Below are 27,343 nucleotides of genomic sequence, written 5' to 3' on the forward strand. Positions count from 1 at the left end.
TGTGTAACGACGTGGGGAGATAAGAGGAGGAGCTCTCCAGCTACCGAACCGCTCTCAAGCAGCCGATGATACAAGGGTACGTCATCCATGTGCATCTGCCGCATCTCCATGCGGCCCACAAGTTGTGTGGACTCTTGAGCGGGCGCTTTGTACCATCTAGGAAAGCTCTATTACAGTTCTCTATGGTGTTTGCAATGCGATATTGTGGTTGAACTGCTACCACCACATGTCGCGCAGCATGGCGAAGCTGTCAAAAGAGGGGGAAGCTCCGTACATAGTGGGGTACTCCAGGGCTATGAGGGGCTGCATGCTGCATCCTAGCGCCGGTACGCGCCTGGCCAACAGAGACGGAAATCAGGGTGCGCGCACTCGATTGGTGTCTGTTTCACATGTTCAGCTCGCACGCTCGGGCTTCCCTGCATTGCATGTGCTTGGTCCGTCGCGCTGAGATGATGACGCGGGGTCAATTCGGCCTCGAGCTCCAACTCTGAAGCTCCAGCACACCCCATCCACTTTACTTCCTTCGCGCTGAGTGGCAAACCACCAGAAGCCTCAGTCCGGCACAATGTCTCGCCGAGACGATGATCTGGCATATGGCGACTACCATGGGCAGGAGGGCGCCGAGGGAGATCGCGGCCTTATAGGTGACATGGGTCGGCGTTTTGGCTTTGGCAGAAAAGAGGTCAGTACATTCCTTTGAAACGCCATGCGGTCATTGTACGCTCCATGTGTATCGCTCTGTTGAGGAAGTGGAATTGCCCCACTACCCGACAGTCATAGCGTCGGGCTGCCTCGTCATTCACTGTCTTCGCGTATCTTGCGTTCCTATTCTACACCGCCTAGCTTGCTGCAGGGACAGGACGCGTATCTAGAAGCTTGTCTTAGATCTACAAATTCCTAACCTTAGCACCGCAGAACAACCAGCCGGCTTCTTCATCCTCAAACCAGGGCAGCGGCGGTATGTCGTTCTTCAAGAAGATCCACGACCCTCTCCACGGCTTCGTTTCCGACCTCAAGGATGCCATATCCGGCGATGATAACGCGCAGAAGCCCCCGCCGGGCACATATCAACAGCAGGGCCAGCAGGGCCAACAGGGCGGGCAGCCACAGCATGGGCAAGAGTACCATCAACAACACCGCTTCTTGAGCTTCGCGCCTGAACGACATGGCAACGAGACCAAGTGGTATGTTGACGGATGCAGGTAAGTTTTGAGCGGTCAATTAAATATCTGAGTTGGCAATTGACATCCGTAGCTACATGTATGCTGTCTCCATAGCTTTGGAGCGCGCCAAAGAGTCTATCTGGATACTCGACTGGTGGCTCTCTCCCGAGTTGTATCTTCGCCGACCGCCCGCCAAGAACCAACAGTACCGGGTCGACCGATTGCTACATGCGGCAGCAGAACGTGGCGTCAAGGTCAACATCATTGTGTACAAGGAGGTCACGCAAGCTCTGACTCGTAAGTTTTTGAATCCAACGTTACCAGACTACCTTCATTCTCTTTTACCGAGTTCGACGGATAGGTTCACCAAAGGCCTTACGCGGGTCGGCCTAGATGTTATATTCAAAAGTCTTGAAGAGTGGGAAAAGACAGATCCGCTGATTGCCCCTCCTATTACAGTCTCCTCATCTCATACCAAACACCACTTGGAAGACCTCCACCCCAACATTGGTGTCTTCCGTCACCCCGATCATTTGCCAGACGCGGCGGTACTACAGTCTTCTTTCTTCGCATCAATGAAGAACATGTCCTTCACCCCAGCGAAGCTCGCCCAGCTCCCCGGAGACGGCCTGAAGGCCATTTATGGTGCTCATGAGGGTACTGTCATGTACTGGGCTCATCACGAGAAGCTTTGCCTAATTGACGGTCACATCGCATTCATGGGAGGATTGGATCTTTGCTACGGTCGTTGGGACACTAACCAGCACGCAATTGCTGACGCGCATCCCGGCAACATCGACCGAATCGTGTTCCCAGGTCAAGACTTCAACAACGCTCGTATGCTAGGTAAGTCATCTTCGTACTTTGGGATTTGCAGACGGTAGACAGGGGGTCTCTTCCTATGTGAGGCGGTGATGTTTGCTGACACTGAGCAGACTTCCAAGACGTGACCCACTGGGAGAACAACAAACTCGACAGGACCCAAAGCTCTCGCATGGGATGGTCTGATGTAGCGCTGTGTCTCTCCGGTCCTGTAGTACAGGATCTTCGTACTCACTTTGCCCAACGTTGGAACTTCATCTATGACGAGAAGTATTCCCATAAATCTTCCAGATACACCAGGTTACCGGACACAGGCAGCGGAGCTCAACAGGCACCTTCGATGCAACAGCGAGGATTCGAAGGCGAAGAAGAGGGTGAACGCGGATTTGGTCGCGAAGAGGAGGGCGAGCGAGGACTGTTCGGACACGGTGCTGGTGGACACCTTCGCCAGAAGATGCAGAGCAAATTCGAACAGTACGGTGGCCAAGAGCATGGACAATACGGTCAACAACAGTCGCACGCAGAACACAGCTCTCAGAGGGGTGGGGTGGACTGCCAGATTGCCCGCAGTTCTGCCAAATGGAGCCACAACCTTGTCAATACTGAGGTTAGTAGTATGTCTGACTGAGAGGATAAACACTGACAAGTTTGCTAGCATTCCATCCAAAATGCTTACTGTGAGATCATCAAGAACAGCAAGCACTTCATCTACATTGAGAATCAGTTCTTCATCACTGCTACCGGAGATCAACAGAAGCCGATCAAGAACAAGATCGGTGCGGCCATGGTTGAGCGCATCGTTCGTGCTGCCCGAAATGGCGAGAAGTACAAGATGATTGTCATGATTCCTGCAGTACCTGCCTTCGCTGGAGACTTGAAGCTCGACGAAGCATTGGGCACTCGAGCCATCATGGAGTGTAAGTTTGATTCGTCTCTTCCGCATGTGCTATGCTGACGATGATGTCACACAGTCCAGTACGACTCCATCAACCGTGGCGGTCACTCCATCTATGAAGAGATCGCTAGAGCTGGATTCAACCCGATGGATTACATCCGCTTCTACAACCTCCGCAGCTACGATCGCATCAACTCCAGCTCGGTCATGAAAGAGGCAGAGCAACGTAGCGGTGTCTCTTACAACCAGGCTCAAGAAGGTTACGATGCGGCGCACGATAACGCACGTGGCTACGAAGCCTACCGCCCACCACCCACCCAGGAGTATGGCGTCTATGAGATGGATGGCTCCGGTCGTCCTCCCTCTGGACACCAGCAGTATGACGGTGGCCCCCAGAGTCAGGGCAGACCCGGTGATTACGACCGATACCAGCAGGAAGCTGTCAAGATCGGTGGTCGACAAGGTCTTGGCGATGGGCGCTGGGACACCGTCAGCGAGTGCTACATGCTTGGTGGAGAGGATATTCGCCGTGTACCTTGGGAGGGCTCTGCTGAAAATGAGATGGACGCCTTCGTATCTGAGGAGCTATACATCCACAGCAAGCTTCTCATTGCCGACGACCAAATCGTCATCTGCGGTTCAGCCAACCTCAACGACCGCTCCCAGCTCGGCGACCACGACTCCGAGATTGCAATCATCATCCAAGACCCCAAGACCGTCGATTCATACATGGACGGGCGTCCCTATCGCGCATCTGAGTTCGCAGCCAGTCTCCGCAGAGAGCTTTTCAGGAAGCACCTCGGCCTGCTCAAGCCCCAGGATATGGAACGCCCAGACGCCAACTACCAGCCCATTGGCGTCCCCAACCAATACGACTGGGGCTCCCCCGAAGACCTCCAAGTCGCCGACCCCCTCTCCGACGACTTCCAGGCCCTATGGAACTGGCGCGCCCACACCAACACGCAAGCCTTTGGCAAAGTCTTCCACCCCGTCCCCAGCGACGAAGTCAAGAACTGGAAGCAATACGACGAGTACTACTCGCGCTTCTTCGGCCAGGACCAAAAGGCCAAGGAAAACAAGAAGCCGAGCTTGTACAAGTGGGGTCACGTTGTTGCGGAGAACTTCCCCCAGGGCGAACAGGGTGTCAGGGAGGTCAAGGAGGTGCTGAGTACGATTAAGGGGAATCTGGTGGAGATGCCGTTGCTTTTCTTGAAGGAGGAGGATATTGCGCAGGAGGGTATGGGGTTGAATGCACTTACTGAGGAGCTTTACACTTAGGTTCGTGGAGAGTAACGGCCTGTGCTTTGATGATCAAGTAGGATGAGAATGATATCTTTGTATCAAAAGCGCTGGGAATTGCATGGAACAGGCTGAGTGGGCGAGCATGGCATTCAAGGAATGTAGTTGCATCGTGCATCATCGACATGATCATGGATCGCATCTAGTCAGCTGCAGACCCTCGTCATCTCTTTTCTGCTCGAGGGCGATTAACTATACGACCCCAACACGATCATAGGGATAAGATGAACCTCTTCGTGACCTCGTTCCTCACCATCCAACAAGCAGCAACTCTAGCGCCCTGGTCATAGCCGCAGCCCACCCCTAGCGAGGGCTGAGATCATAGTCACTCTTGATACTGCTACACGCTACAGGCACTTCCGCTTCGATTTCTCCCCTTGCAATCTTCTCTTCCCTTGCCTTCCTCTCCTCACGGTACACCCTCATCTCCTCATCGCGCGTGTTCTTCGATTTCATAGGGAAGATAATGCCAGGTGGCGGGTTCCACCACTGTCTAGGCACCATCGCATCGAGAGTCAGCTAAATGTTTACATATTCAGTGTGCGCAGCACTTACTCCTGTGGAACTGTTCTGCCATCTGCGCCTCGGTACTTGTCTTCCGTCTCCTGTTTCCACGGCTTTGTGTCAAGCCAGGCTTTGATCATCTCTGGCGTCATGGGCGCCGCATCGTATATCTCGTAGTCGCTGATCTGGTCGGGCGGACCGGGGAGATAATGGATCTCTCTGTAGACACCGTCGGTGCCGGTCGAGCCGATGCAGTGCCCATCTGGATGGATTTTTGTTGACCTCAGCATGGCATTGAATTGTTCTTTTCCAGTTTGAGGTTGCGCAGGTTGAACTATCTCATTGTTGGAGCCTTCGACCTGAGCCGCATCCTTTGGCTCGAGTTGGTCTTGGCTTTGGTCTTCACCTTGAGGTGGATTCGCTCGGGACGACGGCTGTGACACTGTCGGTGAGGACATGGTTGTTTCGTTGACGATGGGTGGGTGAGGCGGCTAAAATCTACCAGCAGGACATTATCCTAGTTATAAGCAACGCATGCGATGCTGCCTAGCCGGTCTCGAAATGACGTAACGTTGCTATAATACGGCACAGCCGCTGTGCAGAACTTTACAACGTTGTGTTACGGTGCTCTCCTATAGAAGAGCTGCTAGCGCTTCAAGAAGGGATATAGTGCGCGGGTACACGGCCAATCATCATACTCACTGCGTCCCTCTGTCTAGGCAGCCCGAGATCAGGCCCTGTGTACGATGACACTCTTGTGAGCTAGGCAGACATTGTTCCGTGTTCGAAGTGCAAGCACCAGCAATCCAGTTAGAGAGGACACTTTGGTGTCTGGCCGTCGATATCATGTCTTCAGCAAGTTTGCGTGGAGACGTGACTTCTGATCAAAAGAGTGCAGAGCGCATCCGTCGTGGTAAGATCCAGCCAGCAGGTCCGGCAGGGTGAACTGTTGATCGCAATATGTAGGACGCTTTGTGAGAGAATAGCCTGTGAGATGCAGTGGTGATCTTGTCCTATGCGGGACGTGGTATACACTCTTCCTTAGGAAGGCACTCTATAAAGCATTAACCTCGCCATACGATTTTGAATGTCTCCTACGCACACTCTATTATATCAGATTGCCCTCCACTACATCTGTTATACACGCTCCTACATTCGATATGAAGCTCTCGCTCTTCTTATCCGCTAGTGCGACCCTTCTGCTGGCAACAGCAGCCCCAGATGAGCCCGTACGTACCTGAAAACGCTATACCCATGCGGTTGAGTACTGAAGGTGCATCCAGTCGCTCGCTGAAGCCATGAGAAGCCTCAAACCAAGTGACGGCATAACTTGGCTTGCAGATGACGGAGTGTTGCGTAGTTTCAACGCTGCCCGTGACACTGTCGTTGAATACGCCCAACTCAACGAGCGTCAAATTGCTGAGTACATCGAGAGATACGACAAGAACCGAAAGAACATGTCAGGCGTGTAAGTAACAAGACCTCCTCCGTGTCTGTCCCGTGAACTGGCTAGGCACTAATGTCATACGAAGTGATGGCCGCGCAGTGACGTCCGATGCTCAGCTTTGGGCTGTTCCAGCCGGCGTCGTCGCACGCACGCCGAATGCCAGAACATCCGAGAACCTAAACGTGCCTAAGACATTAATCGCGAGCCGACCAGAATGTGTCGAGGGTTCCATCTGCAACGAGACGCCCGATTGTTATGAGTACAATTGTTTACGATGTGTTCCTGCCGGTTCAACGCCGGGGGAATGCCTGCCACAAGGCGGTTGTCCATCCATTCCTTCTCCGAATGGAGAATGTACCAACAACCTAGAAGGCTAGGTACCACGGCGACCTTGGGATTTGAGACGACACGTCGAATTGCCGTTCACAATGTTCTGCGGCTGGGAAAGATACCGGGGTTGAATACAGCGTGGACGAAGGCACGTCGTTTCCAAGGTTGTCATAACTGTAATTGGCGCGTGTGGGTTTGTGTCCGTGGCATGGCCCACGAATTCGAACGCGTGAGCACCAGTTGCCAAAGGGGGAGGCGATGCCCAGTTGGACTAGTGGCTTGGCGACGCATCTCATGATGTCATCTCAGAGCTCCCTTTCTCCTACATGGCCAACCGGCATATCACCATCTCTACTTTGTACTGTGTTCCGTATCGCGACACTCAGCATCAATTACAGAGACAATGCAAATTTCGAAGCTCATGATGTGTCACTGAGGAGCATGTTTGGTGGTATGAAGGGAAGGTTGCTGATTAATTTATTAGGGTAATTGTACATTTTGGCCGGTGCGAGGAACACTCGCATCCGTGTTGATGTTGTAGTATCCGCGCATTTCCTTCTGCCCCTGATCTACAGAGGCTAATTGCGAGCTTCTGGCAATGCAAACTGACAATAGAGAAGCAGGACCGGAACGGTAGGTGGCCAAAGTCAGCTTAGGGAGCAGTGCTATCAGCATTCTTCTGGAAGAGTCGCTTGCGAGGCATGAAGATGCTCAAGACGAGGACAAGAGCGCCACCGGCAATAGTAAGGCTGTAGGTCTTGCTAATGGCACTGACGATAGCGGCAAGAACGCGGGTCTTCAACTCCGGGGATAGGTTCTGTACGATGTCCGATCGAGCACCCAAGATAGCGGCCTGGATGTCTGCTGAAGAGACATCTGTCAGAATGCCCTCAATCTTGTCCTGGCTTTGGTTGAGAAGGATAGCATTGGCGATGGCCAGAGCAAAGGTGATGCCCACAGACTGAGCCAGCGTGATGAAGCTGATCGCTGGCGCAATGTTTTCCAGCTCGACAACTGCCTGGGCAACTGAAAAAGGCGCCTGGAGAAACATACCGACTCCAACTCCCATCAGGACCGTGAAGCCGTATACGCGAGCCGTAGCAGTGTCGAGATCGATTGTGTACATGAGGGCGGAGCCGATCACGACCAGGGCGCCACCACCGAGAAACCATGGCATAACGTATCCTAACTTAGACATCAAGCCACCATTGATGAAAACGGTGACTACCATGACGACGATATAAGGGAGCAACCGCACCCCGGCATCGAGGGGACCGTCGCCCTGAGTAAACTGGAAGAAGATCGGGACCATGTAGATGGGGACGAAAGAGCACGCTCCGCCGGCAGCGGTGATGCTGAACAGAATGAGCACCATCCGTGATCGGAAGAACTGCACAGGGATGATGCGACGGACTTCCGTTGTGAGTATGTTCCAATACTGTTGAATGCCCAAGACGATGAACAGAACACCGGATACGACGAACAGTGCGATGATGCGGCCTGAATCCCACGGATACGAGATACCACCCATATTGATGGCAACGATGAAAGTCGTCAACGCGCCGGCCTGCAGAATGGTGCCAGCATAGTCCATGTCGGTAAGTCGCGCGCGGAACGAGACACCAGGCCGAGGATCCCTGCTGGGGATGAGGAACAGGTAGACTGGAGCGCACGCCGCACCGATGAGTAGGTTGATATAAAACGCCCATCGCCAACCAACTGCAGACTCGCTGAAAGCACCCCCGATGACTGGGCCCAGAACGATACCGAGACCCCAGGTAAAGCCAGTACCAGAAACGTAGACCGGACGTTCAGACATGGTAGTAGTGCCCGCGATAAGCGTCATGCAGCCGACGTACAGACCGGATCCTCCCAAGCCCGTAATGGCACGGCCGAGAATCATCACGTTCATCGACGGCGCAGCGCCGCAGATGGCGGAGCCAATCTCGAAGATCGCGACATGGAAGATGTAGAGCCACTTGGCATCGAACTGGCCGTAGATGCGTCCCCAGAAAAGAGTGGTTGCTGTAGCGCAAAGCAGGAAGCCAACACTCAGCCACGACAGCTGCTGAATGCCGCCGAATTCTTCGACAATGACAGACTGGAGGTCCGCGACTACCGTAGCGTCAAGTGCGTAGAGAAAGGTGGAGAACAGGATAGACACCACAGTCAGATACCATTTCCAGCCAGAGATGTCGCGCGGAGGCTTCTCCGGTTCCGCCGTGCTGCCGAGATTGCCAAGCGTCCGCTCCGCTGGCTTCTCGTCGTTGATTGAACGCGCGACTGGTGTCGAAGAAGTGTTGGAATCCATGAGAAAGAGATGAGAACGGAAATGCAAGTTGAGTGTGATTTTACCGATCAGAATGCTGTAAACACATGTTTTTGCAGATGTTTTGTCCCCCAAATACAGCAAGCAGCTTCGGGGTTGGTAATGCACAACAGGAGAAGGTGCCAAGGACCGTAAAATGTCGGCCGAAAACGTCGATCATGTAGGTAAGCAGGGGGATTACCAATTTCACCCTTTCACTCCCACGACTCCCACCCGAAGACCAGCGGGCTTCAGCTGACTGGGCCGAAAGAGCGACAAACATTGCGCGCCCGATGTCTGACAACAAACCGGGCCCGACATGATGCGGCAGCTGCACAACTCCAAGCAAGAGCATGATGGCCGAAATGATGACTGGCGACTTGTATAATTCGAGAATGCATTCTCAAAGCATGAGGGACAGTAATTCATTTTGATCAGCACGACACGCGCAGCGCCATCATGTCAACACAAGCAAATGGTACTGGCGTTAAATCCGCTCCTAACGCCGAAACGATCGACTTGCTCGCCCTTGCTCAACAGGTTACTCAGCATACGCAGGCAATCGCCGACTATTTGGTAGCAAACAAACATGCATCGCCTACGTTTGCATCTGACTGCATCGACCGTCCAGAAACGATTGAGTATGCTGAGCTTCATGGTAACTTGAAGCGCTCCTTGGAAGACCTCCAATACCTCGTCGAGGGGCCCAAACGACACTTCCGCGCACTTTGCTGCCAGGGCTACGAGCTTGCAGCCATACAAGTGGCTCTCGACTTCAGCTTCTTCAGCATCGTTCCTGCGCACGGCGATATTTCGCTAGAAGACCTAGCGAAGCACGCAGGCGTTGACCTGGACAGGACCAGCCGCATCGTCCGCCTCCTGATCACCGAGTCCATTTTCCGGGAACCCGTCCATGGCTACGTCGCCCACAGCCCTAGCTCATACCTTCTACACCATGACGAAGAGATTCGCTCGACGGTGCACTACACGTATGTCGAAAGTCGCAGCTATGGTATATTCGTCCGCACACTGACCCTCTTCAATACAGCGTTGATGAGATGCTCAAGGCTGCATCTTCTACAGCTGATAATGTGAAAGCATCGCCACTTGAGTACAACAGTGCGCTCACGCCGTTTACCACTCGGCACGGCCTCCCAATCTTCGAGTTCTATGAAAAGGATACCGAACGTTCCATTCGCTTTGCTAAAGCCATGGCTGGATGGGCTAAGCGTAGGTCATCTTTGCTCTTGATCAATCTCAGAGTCTGACGCTAATGTGTTTCCAGTGAATCTGAACATCAACGTCCTCAAGGAGGCCTTTCCCTGGGGCAACCTCAAGGGCACTGTAGTGGACGTGGGTGGTGGTAGCGGCAAAGTCTCCATCACCCTGGCTGAACAGTTTCCAGCTCTCAATTTCGTGGTACAGGACTCCGCCGACATGCACTTAGCGGGTCAGTCTTTGCTCACTGATGAGACCAAAAGTCGGGTTTCCTTCATGCAGCATAGCTTCTTCGAGCCGCAGCCAGTGGCCAACGCAGCTGCCTACATCCTGCGGGCGTGTGCGCTCAACTGGTGCGACCAGGACGTTGTCACCATGTTGCGCTCTCTAGTCCCTGGACTCGAACGCTGCGCACCCAGCACTCCACTGCTCATCAATGACCTGATTCTCCCGGCTCAGAGTTCGGTAACACGCGACTTTGAGCGTGGCCTGCGTCAGATTGACCTCATCATGTTGGTGAGCTTTGGTGGCAAGGTGCGCACTCGGGATGAGTTTGAGGCTTTGTTGAAACAGGCGGATGATAGATACGAGGTTCGCAGTTTCCGTCCAGAAGGTCTGATGGGTCTGCTTGAGGTGTACTTGCGACACTAAGCAATGCAGATGCAGGGTTAGCCAGATGTTGTATGCATGCGCGTCGCGGTAGTTTGAAAGTGAAATATCCACCGCTAAGACGGCTTGCTTGCTTCCGGTGAATCATGTACTGGGGTCTCAATTAGATATAGTGTGTAACGTTTGACGAAGCCGATTTAAACCATCAGGCCACTGCTGACGGCGCGAGTACGCAACCATCAGTATGTAGTCAGCCCCACTGAGTACTCATGCACTGGATATTGGATCTGAATGCTTTCGGATCTTTTTAGACTGCCGCTGTGGTGCATCTTATCTCTAGCCATTCACCATATCGGGCTTGATGGGCGCCTTCCGTCAGCGCCAGTACTTCCGCTGCAACTGCGTGCCGTTCCCTTACCGTTCCCTGGCTTGGCAGGTGCAAGGGTACCTGCCGCGCCACGGCCCTGGACTGACCACAACAAATACCACCACCCACACTCGATTCGATTTCCTGCGCTTGCTTGTCATTTCACATTTTCGTTTGCCTCCATGATGCAGAGTACTGGCAAGAAACGCATTGTGTCTTCGTGCATTCCGTGCTACACAAGGAAACAAAAGGTGCGCCACTTCTTGTTGTTCGCTTCGCTTCCTGGGCCACAACTTTGGAGCGGATGAAGGACATGTCAAAACGCACGAGGACGATTCAGGCTAACTCAACATCGCTAATATGTAGTGTAACCGTCGATATCCCTGCGATCATTGTTCCCGTCGTCGACGTCCGGAGGAGTGCGCATACTACCCTTCGCAGGCATTGCAGGCTGAGCATACGTCGCTACGAACCCAGAGGATAGAGGATCGTGACAATGAATCTGAGCAACTCACCACGCATCACGATGATCAACAGCAAGACAGCGAGGCCAGTGGATCTGCCACTAACGCCCTAACGAATTGGAACAACGCAAGACCGCGAAGTTTCACACCTGGCTCGAGCAGTAACTCTATCGCGGAGTCTTTCGGATACTTCGAGTACAGCGAACGCAGTACAATCGCCTTAATTCGTAAGGTAAGTCGATCACACAGCAACCGATCAAGTCATCATTCATCTAATCAGCACTGGTCCAAACAGCTAGGACTGAAAAGCGGCGAACACCACGGCAATCAGGACGTTACCCGAGAGGCGTCGCTGGAGGTCGAACAACAAATGAAAAGATTGCCTGATCGTCAAATCTTCGACTTCCTGGTCCAATATTATATCGACGAAATTCACTGGTAAGTATCCACTCGTATTTTCTTCGTCAATCGTACGGAAATCATGACCATGAGTTGCGAGCAGGAGTACTTCATGGCCTTATTATTGTCACCAAACGAGGGAACGTTTTGCCAAAGCTGATGTATAAACATAGGAAGGAGCAGCTTGTGCACCCACCATGGTTCTTAGCACAGTATCAACAACTGTGGAGCTTGGGAACTGTATCGTCCGTCTTCTACGTCGAGTTCGTGGTACTACTCATGCGAATGTGTTCGTACGCATCCCAGTTCCTCCCCTCACCGTCACATCCTATCGACCGCATTCGCAGAATGTCTCTGTCTGAGATCCGCACGTTGTGCGATGACATCGCGGAGAAGCTAGCTAGTCTATGTGAGCGACTTGATGCCAGAGGCTCTTTACTACGCGTGCAGCATCTGGCGTTCTTGGGACTGCGACTTCAGTGTGAAGGGCAAAACATGGCCTTCTGGGAAACGCTCAACAAAGCTGCTCTGGTAGCTCAGAGGGCCGGCCTCCATCGAAATCACACAGTTCACATGCCAGAGATGCATGGGCTAGAACAGGAAATGCGACGGAGAGTGTTTTGTAACCTCTACATTTGGGACAGGTACGACGATTTCTTACTGTCATTAGTGGAAGTGGTCACACTTCCGTTTTCTTATTCTGACAAGGTCAAACCGTAGTATGCTTTCACGCCAACTCGATCGTATCCCGTTTCTTCCCGCTGCCCTAGATGTAGACAACCTTCCGCGAATGCATCTTGCGCCCATTCTAGACGACGACAGTGCGCCAGAAGTATTCTCGGAACGAATGTTGCAGGCTCGCTTGGCCGCTTTCTGGCGGAAATTCCCCTCGGCGTCGTATACAGAGTATGACGCGACTGCGACCGAGGAAAAGTATGAGCAGTTCTGCTCTGAGTTTCTTGCCAACATGCCTGCCGCGTTCGCTCTTGAGCCAAGCGAGCAGTGGGACGAACAATCCCGACGCTTACCCATTCAGCGGCAGATTCTGCATATCGCCATATACGAGAGTCTATGCCAAAACTATCGTGACTTGTTGCTCTGTACAGCTGCTCAAGTTCAAAGACTTCCTGCGTACAAGCAAGTCCTGCTAGCCTCGCAGAAGAAGGCACTTGCGGTGGCCGCACTCAAGGTGCTGGACGAAGCCTCAAAGCTGCACGCGAAGCTGGGAGGGTCTCATACCAGATTCCCGGGCATCATATTACCGACATTCGAAGCTGCAGTGATTCTGGTCGGCGTGTGTGAGGACGCCGAGTTCCCGGCTGGAAGGGTAGAAGGCCCGCGTCATACATCCAAGATCGACCCTCTCGGGTCAGGCACGCCACATCTCAGTCGCCAACGGTGCATTCGGGCTACGAGCGATGCAATCAGTCGCCTACGCATCCTAGCTGAAGTCAGCGTCATGGCTGAAGAAGGTGCGAGTGCGTTGTCCGGCCTTCTTAACGAGAGAAACGCGTCCAGGTCCACAAGCATGGTGCAGCATGCTTCCAGCCTCGGCGTAGAAAGCGCATCATCACCACTGGATATCGCGAATCTGATTCGGGCACATCAGCCGACAGGCGACACTTCTTCGTGGCCAGCGTCTATGGCGTCTCCCTCAATTCTGGACGCAGGTGTTCTCAATGATTTCTTGTATAGTCCTCTATCGGACATCTCGCCAAGGTAGAAATGCTGGCTGTTGGGATAGATAGGCTTTAATTACTCAAACAGAGAAAGGGGCGTGTTTATTAGTGACGCGTGATGGTGCGCGCCGAGGTTTGGCAATTTCGCGCACTGTCACGTGCGAGGTGGCGTCAGCCCAGGCGCGTCATCGCACAGCGCGCAGGAAGAAAGACACGAAGACCATCACCTTCCATCGAGTACAAGGTCCCCATACAATGACCAACTATGTAGACAACTTACAGAGTTCTTCTGCCTCTCAATCGCAAATAACACTGGTCCGCCCGATGAACGATACCGTAGCTAGCCTTCGGGTCAGCCAACTCGGGAGACACATCCAATAAGTCGAAATTCCACACCACCAAGCAGACCACTAAACGCAGCTCCAGATACGCCATTCGTCGCCCCCAGCAGCTGCGAGGGCCCATGCCAAAAGCAATCTGCGGTACCGCGTTTGCGTCGAACTCAACCTCAGCAACAGCAGCACCCGCTTTGTGAACAAGCCAGCGGTCCGGATCGAAAACCCGCATGTCGCTCGTCTCCCGCCATCCTTTCGACTTGACGGCCGTAGCACTACGACGCGCACTCTCCACATCGAAAGCTGGCGCGTGAAATCCTGGCCCGTTGGCAATCATAACAACATTTGTTCCTTTGGGGATGCGGTGACCCAGAACTTCCGTGTCGCGCTTGGCCTGCCGGGCGACACTCGTTGCGTGGAGTCTCAGAGTTTCCTCCAGTACGGCTTCGAGATAGGGAACGCGCGACGCGGTCAGTTCTGCGAGTGTCGGGACGCGCTTCTCCGCATGCGCATCGCTGCATGCCTGATGCAGTGCATCCCGCAGCTTACTCTGAATGTGCTGAAGACGCGTGAGGTAGATGAATGTCCAGGCAAGTGTCGTGCTGGTCGTATGCAGACCAGCTATGAATTGCCCTGCGATCTGAAGCATGATGTTTTAGCTAAGATCCAAACCTGGAAGAGATTTAGGCTGTCCATGACTTACCTCGTCCATCATGATATGATTACCGAAATCGGCCTTCCGGTCCTGCTTCTCAGCGGCCTTCTTTTCACGCACCAGCATGTGCTCGATTGCGGTTCTTGGCTCGTCCGTAGCCTCAAGGCGTTGAAGAGCTCCCTGCATTTGTTCCTTCACAACTTGTCTCTTTACAGCCGTCACTCTCTTATAGCTGGGGGTCTGACGAATGAACCACATCGCGAGTTTGGGCGACATGGCTTTGGTCACAACATCGATCTTGTCGACCGTCTCATACAGCGCGGAGATGAACTCGTGGACTGGAGCCCTTGGAAACCGCACTTCACCTCTGGGCCCTACAGCCAAACTGGTTGGGGCTATCCGTGAAATTGTCTCGATTTGTGGGCCGAGTGCGGTGTGCTCGAAATGGCGATCGAATACGAATGACAACATCCCATCCAGCGCACTATGATCCAAGTCATCGTTGACATCGAACGCGGAACCGTTGGCAAGCTTTGTCTTGGTCTCCCAGAACCTGATGAGATTCATCGAGTTATCAAACATGACGGGCCCAACCACATTATTGAGAAAAGTCGGGCTCATCAGATCCTGCAGCCACGCTCGCGTCGTTCTCCATTGGGGGCCTGTCTTCATTCGCGCATGGAAGTTGTCCATGGGACTCAGCCCGTCCGTGATGAAATTCGATCTATCAAAATCTGGTCGCCGGGTCATGATATCGTACGCTTCGATGGGGTCAGCGAGCAGGACCCAAGGCTTGGAGAACGGCTCCACGAAGACCTGACATAGCGGGGCCTGGAGCTTGTCGACCTGCTTGACCAGCCATACATTAAGTTCCCGAGTGACGCTGACTTCACGTAGCATGTCTGGTGCATCGCCCAGCAATCTACGTGCTGATGCCTGGTTGTAGGGAATTCCCGGGAGTGGTCGAGGGAGGAGGCTTCGATAGAGGACGTACAGGGCTCCAAGGCAAGCGACAAGCCCGAACGAAGTCAACAACAGCCCGTGTCGGGAGTCGTCAATTGATTGAAGGAATATCATGACTTCAAGAAGCGGTCGCAGCTTGAATAGACTGAAGGATAGGTAGTATTTGGATTCGTGCTCAGGGTCTGCAAGGAATTCAAGTGTTCAAATCAGTCCTCTATCAAATACTGGGCACTACTCTAACACAGCGGCTGCCATAGGCAAAGGCCACCTCGGCACAGCTATCGAAGATAGCCGATTTGGCCCACAACCAGCTCTGCTCAACCGATACTTACTTCAAGAATCTATGCTCTTTCGCCCGACAAACTTCGGTTCAAGCGACCTGGCTGATCTCTCCTCCGGAAATGTCTGCGGCACATCGCCGACCACAATACGTACCCCACCCAAGGCGGTGTATGATGTTGGCGATACTCACCTTTCGAGCTCATACGCAAGGGATAACATTCCTTTCCCGCATACTCCCCACATCTGTGCAGACTGCATAGCGGGTTTCGGCCGAATTTCGACGGCTAGTAAGCTGACAGGATTCAGCTGCGAACACTGTCTTGGCATGGGCTTATCTCGTTCTTTGGTAATGAGGCCTATCGGTTGAACTTCAGCGGATTACAGACGATCTTCTGCCCGTTCATGTGGCTGATCGATTATAGAGACCAGAGTGTGGGTTTCACAGGTCGAAGCCTTGGGATGGACAGGACCGTTCAACACATATAATCTCTCAAATCGACGTGCATTGGCATGCTGGAACCATTGCAACAGTTCATCATCGTTTTGCTGTTTTTATCCTCGCACTTTTCCAAATACAATTAGACAATTGAAGATGGCTAGATCCGAAGACCCTGAGCCTATGGCGATAGTCGGAATGGGTATGTGTTCATGTAATAACTGTACATCTTGAGCTCGTGCTGACGCAGTTCAGGTTGCCGCTGGGCTGGAGGCGTCCGTAATCCTACGGATCTGTGGGAACTTTTGCTAAACAAGCGCTCCGGCTATCAGGATTGGGCGGCGCCACGCTTCTCGGCAAAGGGCTTTTACCATCCCAACCCAGAGAGACCGGGCACCACGGCAGCAAAGGGAGGCTACGTGGTGACTGAAGATCCACGACTGTTCGATCCATCTTTCTTCGGCATCTCAGGCCTTGAAGCAGAAACCATCGACCCTTCCCAACGCAAGCTACTGGAAGTAGTGTACGAGGCACTGGAGAGCGCAGGCGAGACGTGGGAAAGTGTCAACGGGACGCGCACGGGCGTTTATGTCGCCGATATATCCTATGACAACTCGTATGCGCAGACACGTGACTGGGAGTACGCCAGGGCACATGCTACCACAGGGGTGTGTCACAACATCCTCAGCAACCGCATCAACTACGTGTTCAATTTGCGTGGACCCAGCGTCACTCTCGACAGTGCCTGCACGTCTGCCATGTACGGACTTCATATGGCGATCCAGGCTATCCGGGATGGAGACTGCGACTCGGCGATTGTGGCGACAGCGAACTACATCATGGATCCCAGCATGCAGATCGCCATGGACAAGCTGGGAGCCCTGTCTGGTACCTCCATGAGCCATGCGTTTGATGCCGCAGCTGATGGCTACGCTCGTGGCGAGGGCTTCGCAGCTATTTACGTGAAGAAGCCGCAGCAGGCCATGCAGGACGGAAATCCGATTCGTGCACTCGTTCGCGGCAGCGCTATCGGCGCCAACGGTCGCTCCAGCGGGATAACGCATCCAAGCGGGACTGCCCAGGAGGACATCATCCGGAAGGCCTACCAGAACGCCGGTAATCTGTCTCCTTCCGAAACGCCATTTCTCGAGTGTCACGGGACGGGCACACGGGTCGGCGATCCACTCGAGGTAGAAGCTGCTGGTAAGGTGTTCGGGCCGGGACGATCCAGCTCAGAGGAGGATCGTTTGTTGATTGGATCCGTCAAGACCAATCTTGGACATACTGAAGGTGCTGCAGCTCTTGCGGGTATCTTCAAAGTCGTACTCGCCCTTGAAGCAGGGGTGATTCCGCCTAGCATCGGCGTGACGACGTTGAACCCTAGGATCGATTTCGACAAGGCCAAAGCCAGGGTCGTTACCGAAGTCATGCCATGGCCAGAAGACAAGCTGCGACGTGCCAGTGTTACGTCTGCTGGATTTGGGGGCTCTATCGGGCACTGCATTCTCGACCACGTGGAAGTTGTGTATCCGGACTATGTCAAGCCGGGTATCGTTAACAGAACCAGACCAGTCAATGGCCATACGAATGGCCATGCGAATGGCTCGACTCACAGCCATGGGAATGGCTTGGCGGCATCTCAGCTCCTTACGCTTCAACCTCCTACGAAAACAAGAAAAGCATATGCCAACACACGTGAACTGGTGCTGTTACCTTTCGCTGCTCACAGCGACACTTCCCTCAATGCAAACATAGACGCACTCGCTCATGTCATCGATAAACATTCACTAGCAGACGTGGCATACACACTCGCGGCGCAACGTTCCAAACTTGCACAGCGGACTTTCCGCATCGTTAGCAAACACGACGTTGCGCAGGGACTGATGAAGAATCTGGAAAAGACCTTCTCAAGTCCGCCCGATGAGTCGCGTCTAGCTTTCGTCTTCACCGGGCAGGGCGCGCAGTGGCATGCCATGGGCGCCCAACTCTTTGACTACAATGCCTTCCGCACATCAATCGACTATCTGGACCGTGTACTGGAATCTCTACCTGGAGCGCCGTCCTGGAAAATTGCAGAGATACTTTCTGGAAATTGCGAACCGGATCGCGTGCAGATGCCGGATGTCTCGCAAACAGTCTGCACAGCGGTACAGATCGGTCTGGTCGACCTCCTTGCCTCATGGTCTGTCAGCCCTGCAGGTGTCGTGGGACACTCCTCTGGCGAGATGGCAGCTGCTTACGCGGCCGGTCGCATTACTGCCGCCGAAGCGATTGCTGCGAGTTTCTTCCGCGGGCAAGCTGTGGCGCGGAATAAGAAGAAGGGCGTCATGCTGGCTGTCAGTCTAGATCGTGAGCAGGCCAGTGACTACCTTGAGGGGCTCGAGCAATGCATCAAGATTGCAGCTGTCAACTCGCCCGGCAGCCTGACGCTCTCTGGAGACGAGGAGGCTGTGAAGCGGCTCGCTACGACCCTCACGCATGACAACGTCTTCAACCGACTTCTGAAGACGGGTGGAAATGCATATCACTCACATCACATGATTGCGCTTGGCCATGCGTATGAGGCACTGCTGACCGATGGCATGGCCTACCTCGAGAAGTCCGGGCTGAAAGACCAGCGCCCAAAGTACCCTCATATCCCTTGGTCTTCGTCGGTCACTCCTTGGAAGAGTCTTGCAGGAGCGAACCTTCCGGTTTCATACTGGAGAGCCAATCTTGAGTCACCCGTCCAATTCTCAGACGCAGTCGCCAACTTGGTAGGGCAGGAAGAACTCGACATCAAGGCGTTCGTGGAAATCGGACCGCACCCGGCGCTAAGGAGCCCGCTTGACCAGATTCTAAAGAGCATCGGCAAGCCACTTCCATATGTGTACGCGTTGAAGCGAGGAGAAGACAATGCAAGATCTTTGCTACAGCTCGCCGGGTCACTATTTGGTCTCAACGCTAAGATCGACTTGGCTGCCGTGAACGCGGTAGATGCAGGTGCTGGGGCGCTAGAACACGGCACTACCGCTATTGATCTTCCGCCATATCAGTTCACGTACGGACCAGTCGCTTACTATGAGAGTCGGGCTAGCAAGGAATATCGTCTTCGTACCATCCGCAGGCATGACCTTATCGGATCAAGGGTAGCTGGCAACGCGAAACTTCGACCGCAATACCGCAACGTGCTACGTTTGAAAGACCTTCCCTGGCTGAGTGATCATCGGCTTCTGCCGAACGTTGTATTCCCGGCTGCTGGATATATGTGTATGGCAATGGTGGCGGCAACGCAGCTCTACCAGGCTACCGAGGACGCACAGCCAATTCTAGGGCACTCACTTCGCAACGTCAATATCAAGTCAGCACTGAACGTTCCTGAGGATCAATATGGCATCGAAATCATGCTCAGCCTGGAGCTCGACGACAAAGCCACTGCACAAGAGCCGGCTTGGGTCAATTTCTCAGTCAGCTCCGTCACACGTGACACGGAGCAGTGGACGGAACACTGCACCGGTATGGTCAGGGTGGACGTCTCTGAGCACTCGCAAGTTGAAAAGATGAGCGTAGCTTCCGAATCTCGAGCGGTGAATGCGCGCAGCTGGTACAAGAAGTTCGCTGCGATAGGTCTTGGCTACGGCCCTGCGTTCCAAGCCTTGTCTGAGATTCGAGCCGACCCGACCAAGAATCATGCCGCTGCCAGACTCAATCTACAGACTACGGCGGGCACGATTAGAGGTGGAGAATCTGAATATGCTATCCATCCCGCCTCATTAGACGCCATGATCCAACTTGGCCTCCTCGCATCCCATGGAGGCCAAACGGACAAAACGACGACAGCATTCGTTCCCATTCACTTGTCCGAGCTGCGTGTCAAGAGCAACATTGACCAAGCATCGGGTACAGCGGTCGCATACGGCGAGTTCAAGGGCCTCCGATCCGCGTACCTCCAGCTACAGCTTCAGGATGAGGCAGGCGATATCCTTGTGGACATTGAGAACCTCCGTTGCGTTAGTTACAGCTTAGAGGCAACATCTTCAGACAAGACCGGAGCCAGGGGCTTTTCGAGCCCGTTCACACGTATGGTGTACAAACCAGACTTCCGAAGTCTCAGTAATGAGCAGGCTCGTCTACTATTCCCCATACCGTCGGGAAATGTCGCTCAAGGACCAGTGCTTGCTCAGCTCGATAGTATAGCGTCGCTCATCGCCATCGACGTGACTGAGACGCTCTTGAATGACACCGACTCAATGGAAATTGATGGTTTGGGAACAACGGGTCGCTATATCGCAAAGCTTCGACAGTTGGCCAAGAGAGGTCAAGCTGAGCAGTCAACAAAACTCTCGGCGGAGGATCGCAAGCGACGTCTGCGAGAGGCATATGAAGGCCACGGTCATCTTGTCGAAGTCAGGTGTATGCAGCGGCTTCACGCACACATGGTTGATATCGTGGACAGGCGCAGGAGTGGCGAAGCGGTCCTGGCTGAAGGCGGGCTGCTGACTGACTTTTTTGAGAAGAGCCTGTTCGTAACGGGGGTTCACACTCACTTATCTACTGTTTTCGACTCAATGGCTCATGCCAATCCGAGCCTTCGGATATTGGAACTCAAGGGCGGGAAGGGTCAGACGGCGCGCTTGGTGCTCGAGACGCTCAACAGTGGGAACAGCATCAAGCGATACCGCGACTACACAGTAACAGATACGAGCGAAAATGCGCTGCAGGCGGCGCGATTGCAGCTCAGCAATTACGGCGATGTGCACTTTTCAGTGCTGGACATGGAACAAGACACGCTGCCAGCGGGCTTCGAGGCGGCGTACGACGTGGTGTTTGCGTCGCAGGCCGTGCACACGGCTGCATCGGTTGCAAAAGCGTTGCAGACGGCGCGCAAGCTACTCAAAACTGGCGGAAAATTGGTGCTGGCCGAAGTGACGGGCAGCAGTGCGTGGGTCGACATGATCGGCGGTGCACAAGAAGGATACTGGCACGGCGTGAATGACGGACGCATGCAGCGGCCTTTTCTCGATGTGGCCGGCTGGGACGCAACGCTGCGTTCGGTCGGGTTTACAGGAGCCGAAATCGTGCTGGACGACTATCCCGCGCCTTGGACCCAGTCGAGTGTTGTCGTGGCCGGCGTGGTCGATATGACTGAAAAGGCTGCGAACGCGGCGCGTGTGGCTGTTCAGCCTGTGCATCTTCTCCATAGCACAGCACAACCACCGCCTTTGCTCGCTCAACTAGCCCGTTTGCTGGAATGTCGCGGAGAATCGACGACGACGGTACGACTTGACAGCTCAGTCCGTGAATTGCCTGTCGACGCTCGTGTAGTGGCTTTCCTGGACGATGACCATCTATTGCTCGCTGCCGATGAGCGCCAGCTAGAGCTCTTCCAGCACCTTACTCATCACACCAGTAGCATGCTATGGCTCACCTCGACGGGCATGGCAGTCGGCCGTAGTCCCAACGGCGCTATCGCTGGCGGTCTACTACGCATCATCTCAACTGAGGCGCCTACAGGCCGCTTCTGCTCAGTCGATATAGACGCCGACCACTTTGTCCTGGACGATCTGCAGCAGAGTGACGAACTCATTCGCGTCCTGGCCGACTGCGAGCTAGCCTTGCAGCGACCCATTAATAGCGAGACGAGCGAAGATCGCGAATTTGCCTGGCATGGCGGCTACCTGTGGGTGAGTCGCCTGCTGCCCGAGCCTGCGTTGTCTGCTTATGCGGAGCCTCTCGTTACACCAGCTACCCATGGCGCTGAGCTTCTACCACTGGATACGCAAGGCCCTGTCCGCGCTGCCTTTGAAACACCGGGTATCCTCAGCTCCTTGTACTTCCGTCCCTACACAGAGCTGCGCAAACAACCCCTGCCATGTGACTACATTGAGGTTAGGGTCACTGCCGTCGGTCTCAACTGGAAGGATCTAGTCTTGGCTACTGGCCGCTTCGACGGCAACAACTTGTCATCTGAGTACGCTGGTATCGTCACTCAGGTCGGCACTGATGCTGCGAGCTCTTTCGCGGTGGGAAACCCAGTCTACGGTCTAGGGAAAGGCCATTTTGGCAACTATGCTCGCGTTCCTTCAGCTTTCGCTTGCAAAGTAAGACCTACCGATGACCTTGTTCACATGGCCACCATGCCTGTTGTCTACATGACGGCAGTGTACGCATTCGAACACCTTACTCGTCTGCGTCAGGGCCAGAGTGTTTTGGTTCAGTCAGCCTCAGGCGGTGTTGGCCTGGCTGCCATCCAACTCGCCCGTGCCAAAGGCGCCCAAGTTTTTGCTATGGCTGGTTCGCAAGAGAAACTGCACTTCCTTGTAAAGACCATTGGTCTGCCCCCTGCGAATGTGTTTTCGGCACGTCAAAAGGCCGAAATGAATCGTGCTGCGGCTGCCACGCGCAACGGGGGCTTCGATGTCATTCTCAGCACTGCTCAGGGTGATATGCTTCATGAGACAGCCAAAGCACTCGCTCCACTCGGCCATATAATCGACATTGGCCGCGCAGACGTCGAGGATGCCCGTGCAATCGGTCTTGAGCTGTTTCAGAAGAGCGCCAGCTTCTCATCTTTCGATCTTGCCCGTGTCGTAGATCGCGACCCTAAACTAGGTGCCGAGCTTATGACCGCGGTGGACGCTCACTACCGTGCGGGGCGTATCAGTCCGATCCAACCTCTGGCTACCTCGGACATCTCCCAACTCCACCAGACGTTGCTGGCTTTCTCCAAAGGCAAACATGTTGGCAAGCTAGTTGTGACATTCGCATCGAACTCACTGGTACGCATGGTACAGGCACCACCAGCCGTCACCTTCGACCCAGCAGCCTGCTACATCATCACTGGTGGACTGAGCGGTCTGGGACGGTCTATTATCCAGTGGATGGGTGATCGTGGTGCACGAGAGCTCGTTATCTTGTCCCGCCGTGGTGGGAGCGCGCCCGAAGCGCAGACACTTGTGGACAGGCTCGCCGAATCTGATATTCGTGTACATCCCGTTGCTTGCGATCTCGGTATTCGAGAGAGTGTCGCAAAAGCCGTTGAGTACGCATCCACCATTGGCGAACTCAAGGGCATCGTCCACTGCGCCGTTTCCTACCAAGATATCTCTTTCGACAAGGTGACAGCCCCTGGCTGGCAGGATGGCCTCGCCGCGAAAGTACTTGGCACGCAGAATCTACACGACACAACCAAACACTTGCCGTTGGAATTCTTCGTCATGACCACTTCCATCCTCTCGGTTCTGAGCTTCGCGACTCAGGCTGCGTACACGGCGGCCAACAACTTCCAGGACCAGTTCGCACGCTACCGCCGCCGTCTAGGTCTGCCTGCTACGGCTGCGCAGTTTGGCCTTGTCAACGACGTTGGCCACCTAAGCACCGACACCACGACACTGGATTTGATGGCGCGGAACAAAGTCCTGACTGAATCTGAAAGCTACTTCCTCCGCCTTCTCGAGCCAGCATTTCTTCCCCCTTCCAATGTACCTGCCACTGATCCCCTCGCCGCCGCTACCTACGTAACGTACATGGATCCGGCACACATGCTTGCAAAAGAGCGCGACGACGCTGAGATGGGTATCCGAAGCTTTGCAACACCTCGCTGGCATGGCGACGCTCGCGTTTCCCATGTGATGCGTGCATTCGAAGATGCTTTGCACCAGGAAGAGAGCGGTGCCGACTCTCCACCTAAGGACACTGCACGCTCATCCACAGCGCAGGTCCGCGACGCATTCGGTGCTGCTGTGCAAAAGGCTCGCAACGCTGCTCCTGGATCAGATCAACTCGCGTGCCACGCGGAAGCCCTCGCACTCGTCACATCAGCCATATCCAACGCGGTTGCGACTATGCTCTTGCTTGATCCAACGACTGTGAATTGCGCGCGTGCCGTTTCGGACCATGGCGTCGATAGTTTGATTGCAGCCGAGTTACGAAATTGGTTCCACGTTGCGCTGGGGTACAAGGTTGGCATGGTGGATCTATTGGATTCACGCACGAGTATTGCGGCGTTGGCGGAGCGGATAGTACGTAGTGTGTAGAACGATTTCGGGTATAGAATGCCATAGAGAATAGAAAAGAGTTGTGATAGTCCTTTGTATTCTTGGCTTCTTCTACGCTACCACGCTAATGTGAGCTTGAACCGGGCTAGCGCCGATCACCCCTGGTGTTCGCATGTGATATGCGATGCCCCAGGTTCCTGGAAACCGTCGTGCAAACATCGTGGGCACTTTGTTTTGTGGCGCCATGCCTCGTCTAATCACTGCTCGCAATGTGGTCATACTCGTCAATATCGTCCTTCTCACCGCGCTCTTCGTCCATCTGAAGTTCGAGCTCTGGGACAAGACGGCGGCCTCAGCTGGATCGGCCAAGTCGCACCTTCCCGACGAACTCTACGATGAGCAGCAGCCAGACGAGTCATCGCACAACCCGAAAGGGAAGCCGCTAAAAGCGAACGACGGCATCAAAGCGCGTCGGACCGCCGTCGTCGTCGCTAGCCAGAGTTCCGAGAACGCAACGTGGCTCGAGGAGTACTTTCCGCACTGGGAGAAGAATATCTACCATGTCGACGATCCGAGCGCGGAGCTCACGGTGCCGAAGAACAAGGGCCGAGAGAGCATGGTCTATCTGACGTACGTCCCCATCCATACCATCTTTCGTCCCATGTCCAGCATGCTAACGACGGATACGCGCGCAGCTACATAATCGACCACTACGCGTCCCTCCCCGACAACGTCCTCTTCATCCACCCCAACCGCTACCAATGGCACAACGACGACCCCGACTACGACGGCCTCCCCATGCTGCGCCACTTCCAGCTGCCCTACCTCGAGAAAGAAGGCTACGTCAACATCCGCTGCGCCTGGTCCCTCGGCTGCCCCAACGAGATCAAGCCGCTGGCGGAAGCGGGCGAACACAGAGAGGCCGTGCATGCGGGCGGACAGTATAAGACGGCCTTTGAGAGCCTCTTTCCGGGGGAGAAGGTGCCGGATGCTGTTGGGGTGAGCTGCTGTGCGCAGTTTGCGGCCACGAGGGACAAGATTAGGGAGAGGAGCAAGGAGCAGTATGAGAAGTATCGGGATTGGATTATGGGGACTGAGTTGGGGGATGCTATCAGTGGGAGGGTGTTTGAGTACTCCTGGCACAGTAAGTCGACATTCGCTACCCCGCTCGTGATGAGGCTCTGCGCGCTTTTTGTTTCTTTAAGTGGCGTGGATCATGTGCTAACATGACTGATAGTGATTTTCGGCAAACCTCCTGTCCACTGCCCAACCGCGAAAGAATGCTACTGCAAGACCTTCGGCTTATGCAACCTGGATTGTCCGGATGCGGGAAGCTGTAAAGGACGATACACTCTGCCGCCCTACTCGAGCCTACCAAACGGCTGGCCGTATATCGGGTGGGAAGGGCACGAACGCCAACGCGCCGGTCCAGAGCAGTGAGTGGATGCGCGTGGCTATCTCTGAGCTGTCGAGCCTCCGTCGCTCTGCGGGACGGACACCCACTTCAACACCGGAGGATCCTGCCGTGTCGCTTCATTTCTCCAATTCCGTTAAAATGGTTCCGCTAGTTTTCTAGCCTGATGCTATGAGACACGAGCAACCACGCGATCGGTCATGTGCGTATACACTCGGCACCAAGTTCCACCAAATCCATGTGGGACGTGTTAGTTGGATCCTCGTAAGAGCTGGGAAGGCCATACATCGTGCAAGAGTACAAGAATCTTGACGGAGTGACACGATTATTCAGCCTGGTCGGGTACCATCGAAGCAAGGAGGCACGCATCCGTTCGTCGCTACGAAGGCCAGCGTGCTGCAAGGACGACCAATCAGTCTTCATTCGAGTAGTCCCCTCACCTAGAGTTTCCGCAACTGGTCTTTCGATATTCTTTTGTACCAAACCGGAAGAGCCCAAGCACTTTGCGAGGATGAATCACATGGCGAACCGCATGTACATTATGCCCAATGGCTTACTGCACTGCGCACTACTGGTCAGCCTCCTTGATGGTTTCCTGCGTTTTCAGGCTTTAATGCGCAACGACCGGTAGAATGTCACCAGCAAGCTGCAGTTGGCATCACAAACATCCCGCCTCCCCGATCCTAGGCATGCACGCTGCGCGTCCAGGGCAAAGGGCGTTGAACATGCTTGAAAAGACACTATATGCACCACACCATGCCACGAGCTGCATGAGCATAACGCTGAACGTACAGTATATCGATTGCATCAGTTCTGGGTCCAGCCTTGCGGGGCAAGTGTTGTACTCGAAGCCATGAGATCTGCAGAGCAAGGCTGAGTGTCCATCGAGAGTACGTGCATACACGTAGCATGATGGGGGCCAAAACCACCCTTTACTGTCGATGTGATATTGCAAAGCGCGTCGACCCATCAGCTGGTCAACTAGCACCGAGTCTTAGCCCCTTGGTTCACAGGTGTGCAGGATTCTTAGCAGACTGAGACTACAAGGAAGAGCAGGGTTGTTCGGGGTGAGCAGAGCCGCACGCTTACCTTAACCGAATTTCCACCGATGCGGCTCATGCGCACTTGGCACAGCCCTTCAACCCGACTCTTGACACACGACATAGTTCCAAACGTGTACGACAGGGCACATGACCGTTTTCGATCGGTCGGACTTGTACATCGTGCATCGTGGCCCCCATTCGACCCCGCCTAATATCATCAGACCTATATAGCTTGTGGATTCTCAGCCTTCCCAACGTAACCAAAGGAGAGTAACCGGGGATTGCGCTAAATGAAGAGGCGCTGACGCTATTGCAAGGTTAGCTTTACCCAAGAACGGAGGTCCGCCCTTTTAGTGTTACTGAGGCTCTGCGCTTGAGAGCATTCAAAGCCCGTGCTTGCCGCGCATCCAGCGAGCAGTACTCCGCAGCCAACTTACGCCACCTCTCCTTAGCTTGAACCCTTTCTCTTGTCGAGATCTCCAGATCTTGCTTCTTCTTAGCCAATTACTCGCATGGACATCTACTCACGTGCCTTCTTCGCTTAGTCTATATATCTTATTCTCGTTCTATGACGACTTCCCTCGACCAACTACCTTTTGATTTACTCTTCTGTATCACCTTGGATTTGAATCTTGAGGATATCGTTCATCTCAGCCAAACATGCCGACATTTAAGAGCCGTACTAGACGAAAGGACAGTTGTCAGGCGTGCTGTCGAGGTCAGATGACGCCAAAT

At 54.1% G+C, this 27,343-nt stretch overlaps 6 protein-coding genes across 6 annotated transcripts; 3 read left to right on the forward strand and 3 right to left on the reverse strand.

Annotated features, from left to right (window-relative positions):
* Positions 1 to 565: 565 nt before the first annotated feature.
* J4E83_006865 (uncharacterized protein) lies at positions 566 to 4,158 on the forward strand (the record flags this gene model as incomplete). Its single annotated transcript, XM_049333775.1, has 6 exons — positions 566 to 682; positions 916 to 1,202; positions 1,255 to 2,009; positions 2,099 to 2,592; positions 2,641 to 2,902; positions 2,957 to 4,158. The coding sequence occupies 6 exons, from the start codon at positions 566 to 568 to the stop codon at positions 4,156 to 4,158; spliced, it is 3,117 nt and encodes a 1,038-aa protein (XP_049187031.1).
* Positions 4,159 to 4,482: 324 nt separating this feature from the next.
* Positions 4,483 to 5,141, reverse strand: J4E83_006866 (uncharacterized protein; the record flags this gene model as incomplete). The annotated part of the gene is made up of 2 exons (XM_049333776.1): positions 4,483 to 4,672; positions 4,735 to 5,141. The coding sequence occupies 2 exons, from the start codon at positions 5,139 to 5,141 to the stop codon at positions 4,483 to 4,485; spliced, it is 597 nt and encodes a 198-aa protein (XP_049187032.1).
* Positions 5,142 to 7,112: 1,971 nt separating this feature from the next.
* Positions 7,113 to 8,771, reverse strand: J4E83_006867 (uncharacterized protein; the record flags this gene model as incomplete). Its single annotated transcript, XM_049333777.1, has 1 exon — positions 7,113 to 8,771. One exon carries the CDS (start codon positions 8,769 to 8,771, stop codon positions 7,113 to 7,115), a length of 1,659 nt encoding a protein of 552 aa, XP_049187033.1.
* Positions 8,772 to 9,227: 456 nt separating this feature from the next.
* Positions 9,228 to 10,637, forward strand: J4E83_006868 (uncharacterized protein; the record flags this gene model as incomplete). The annotated part of the gene is made up of 3 exons (XM_049333778.1): positions 9,228 to 9,757; positions 9,817 to 9,998; positions 10,054 to 10,637. 3 exons carry the CDS (start codon positions 9,228 to 9,230, stop codon positions 10,635 to 10,637), a joined length of 1,296 nt encoding a protein of 431 aa, XP_049187034.1.
* A 3,143-nt stretch (positions 10,638 to 13,780) lies between these two features.
* On the reverse strand, positions 13,781 to 15,394 carry J4E83_006869 (uncharacterized protein; the record flags this gene model as incomplete). Its single annotated transcript, XM_049333779.1, has 2 exons — positions 13,781 to 14,479; positions 14,543 to 15,394. 2 exons carry the CDS (start codon positions 15,392 to 15,394, stop codon positions 13,781 to 13,783), a joined length of 1,551 nt encoding a protein of 516 aa, XP_049187035.1.
* Positions 15,395 to 16,331: 937 nt separating this feature from the next.
* Positions 16,332 to 25,591, forward strand: J4E83_006870 (Type I Iterative PKS; the record flags this gene model as incomplete). The annotated part of the gene is made up of 5 exons (XM_049333780.1): positions 16,332 to 16,377; positions 16,431 to 24,175; positions 24,345 to 24,781; positions 24,847 to 25,295; positions 25,389 to 25,591. 5 exons carry the CDS (start codon positions 16,332 to 16,334, stop codon positions 25,589 to 25,591), a joined length of 8,880 nt encoding a protein of 2,959 aa, XP_049187036.1.
* Positions 25,592 to 27,343: the final 1,752 nt, after the last annotated feature.

This window comes from Alternaria metachromatica (assembly GCF_023757995.1).
Source record: "Alternaria metachromatica strain BMP 0045 chromosome Unknown scaffold_16, whole genome shotgun sequence".
NCBI classification, from domain to species: domain Eukaryota; kingdom Fungi; phylum Ascomycota; class Dothideomycetes; order Pleosporales; family Pleosporaceae; genus Alternaria; species Alternaria metachromatica.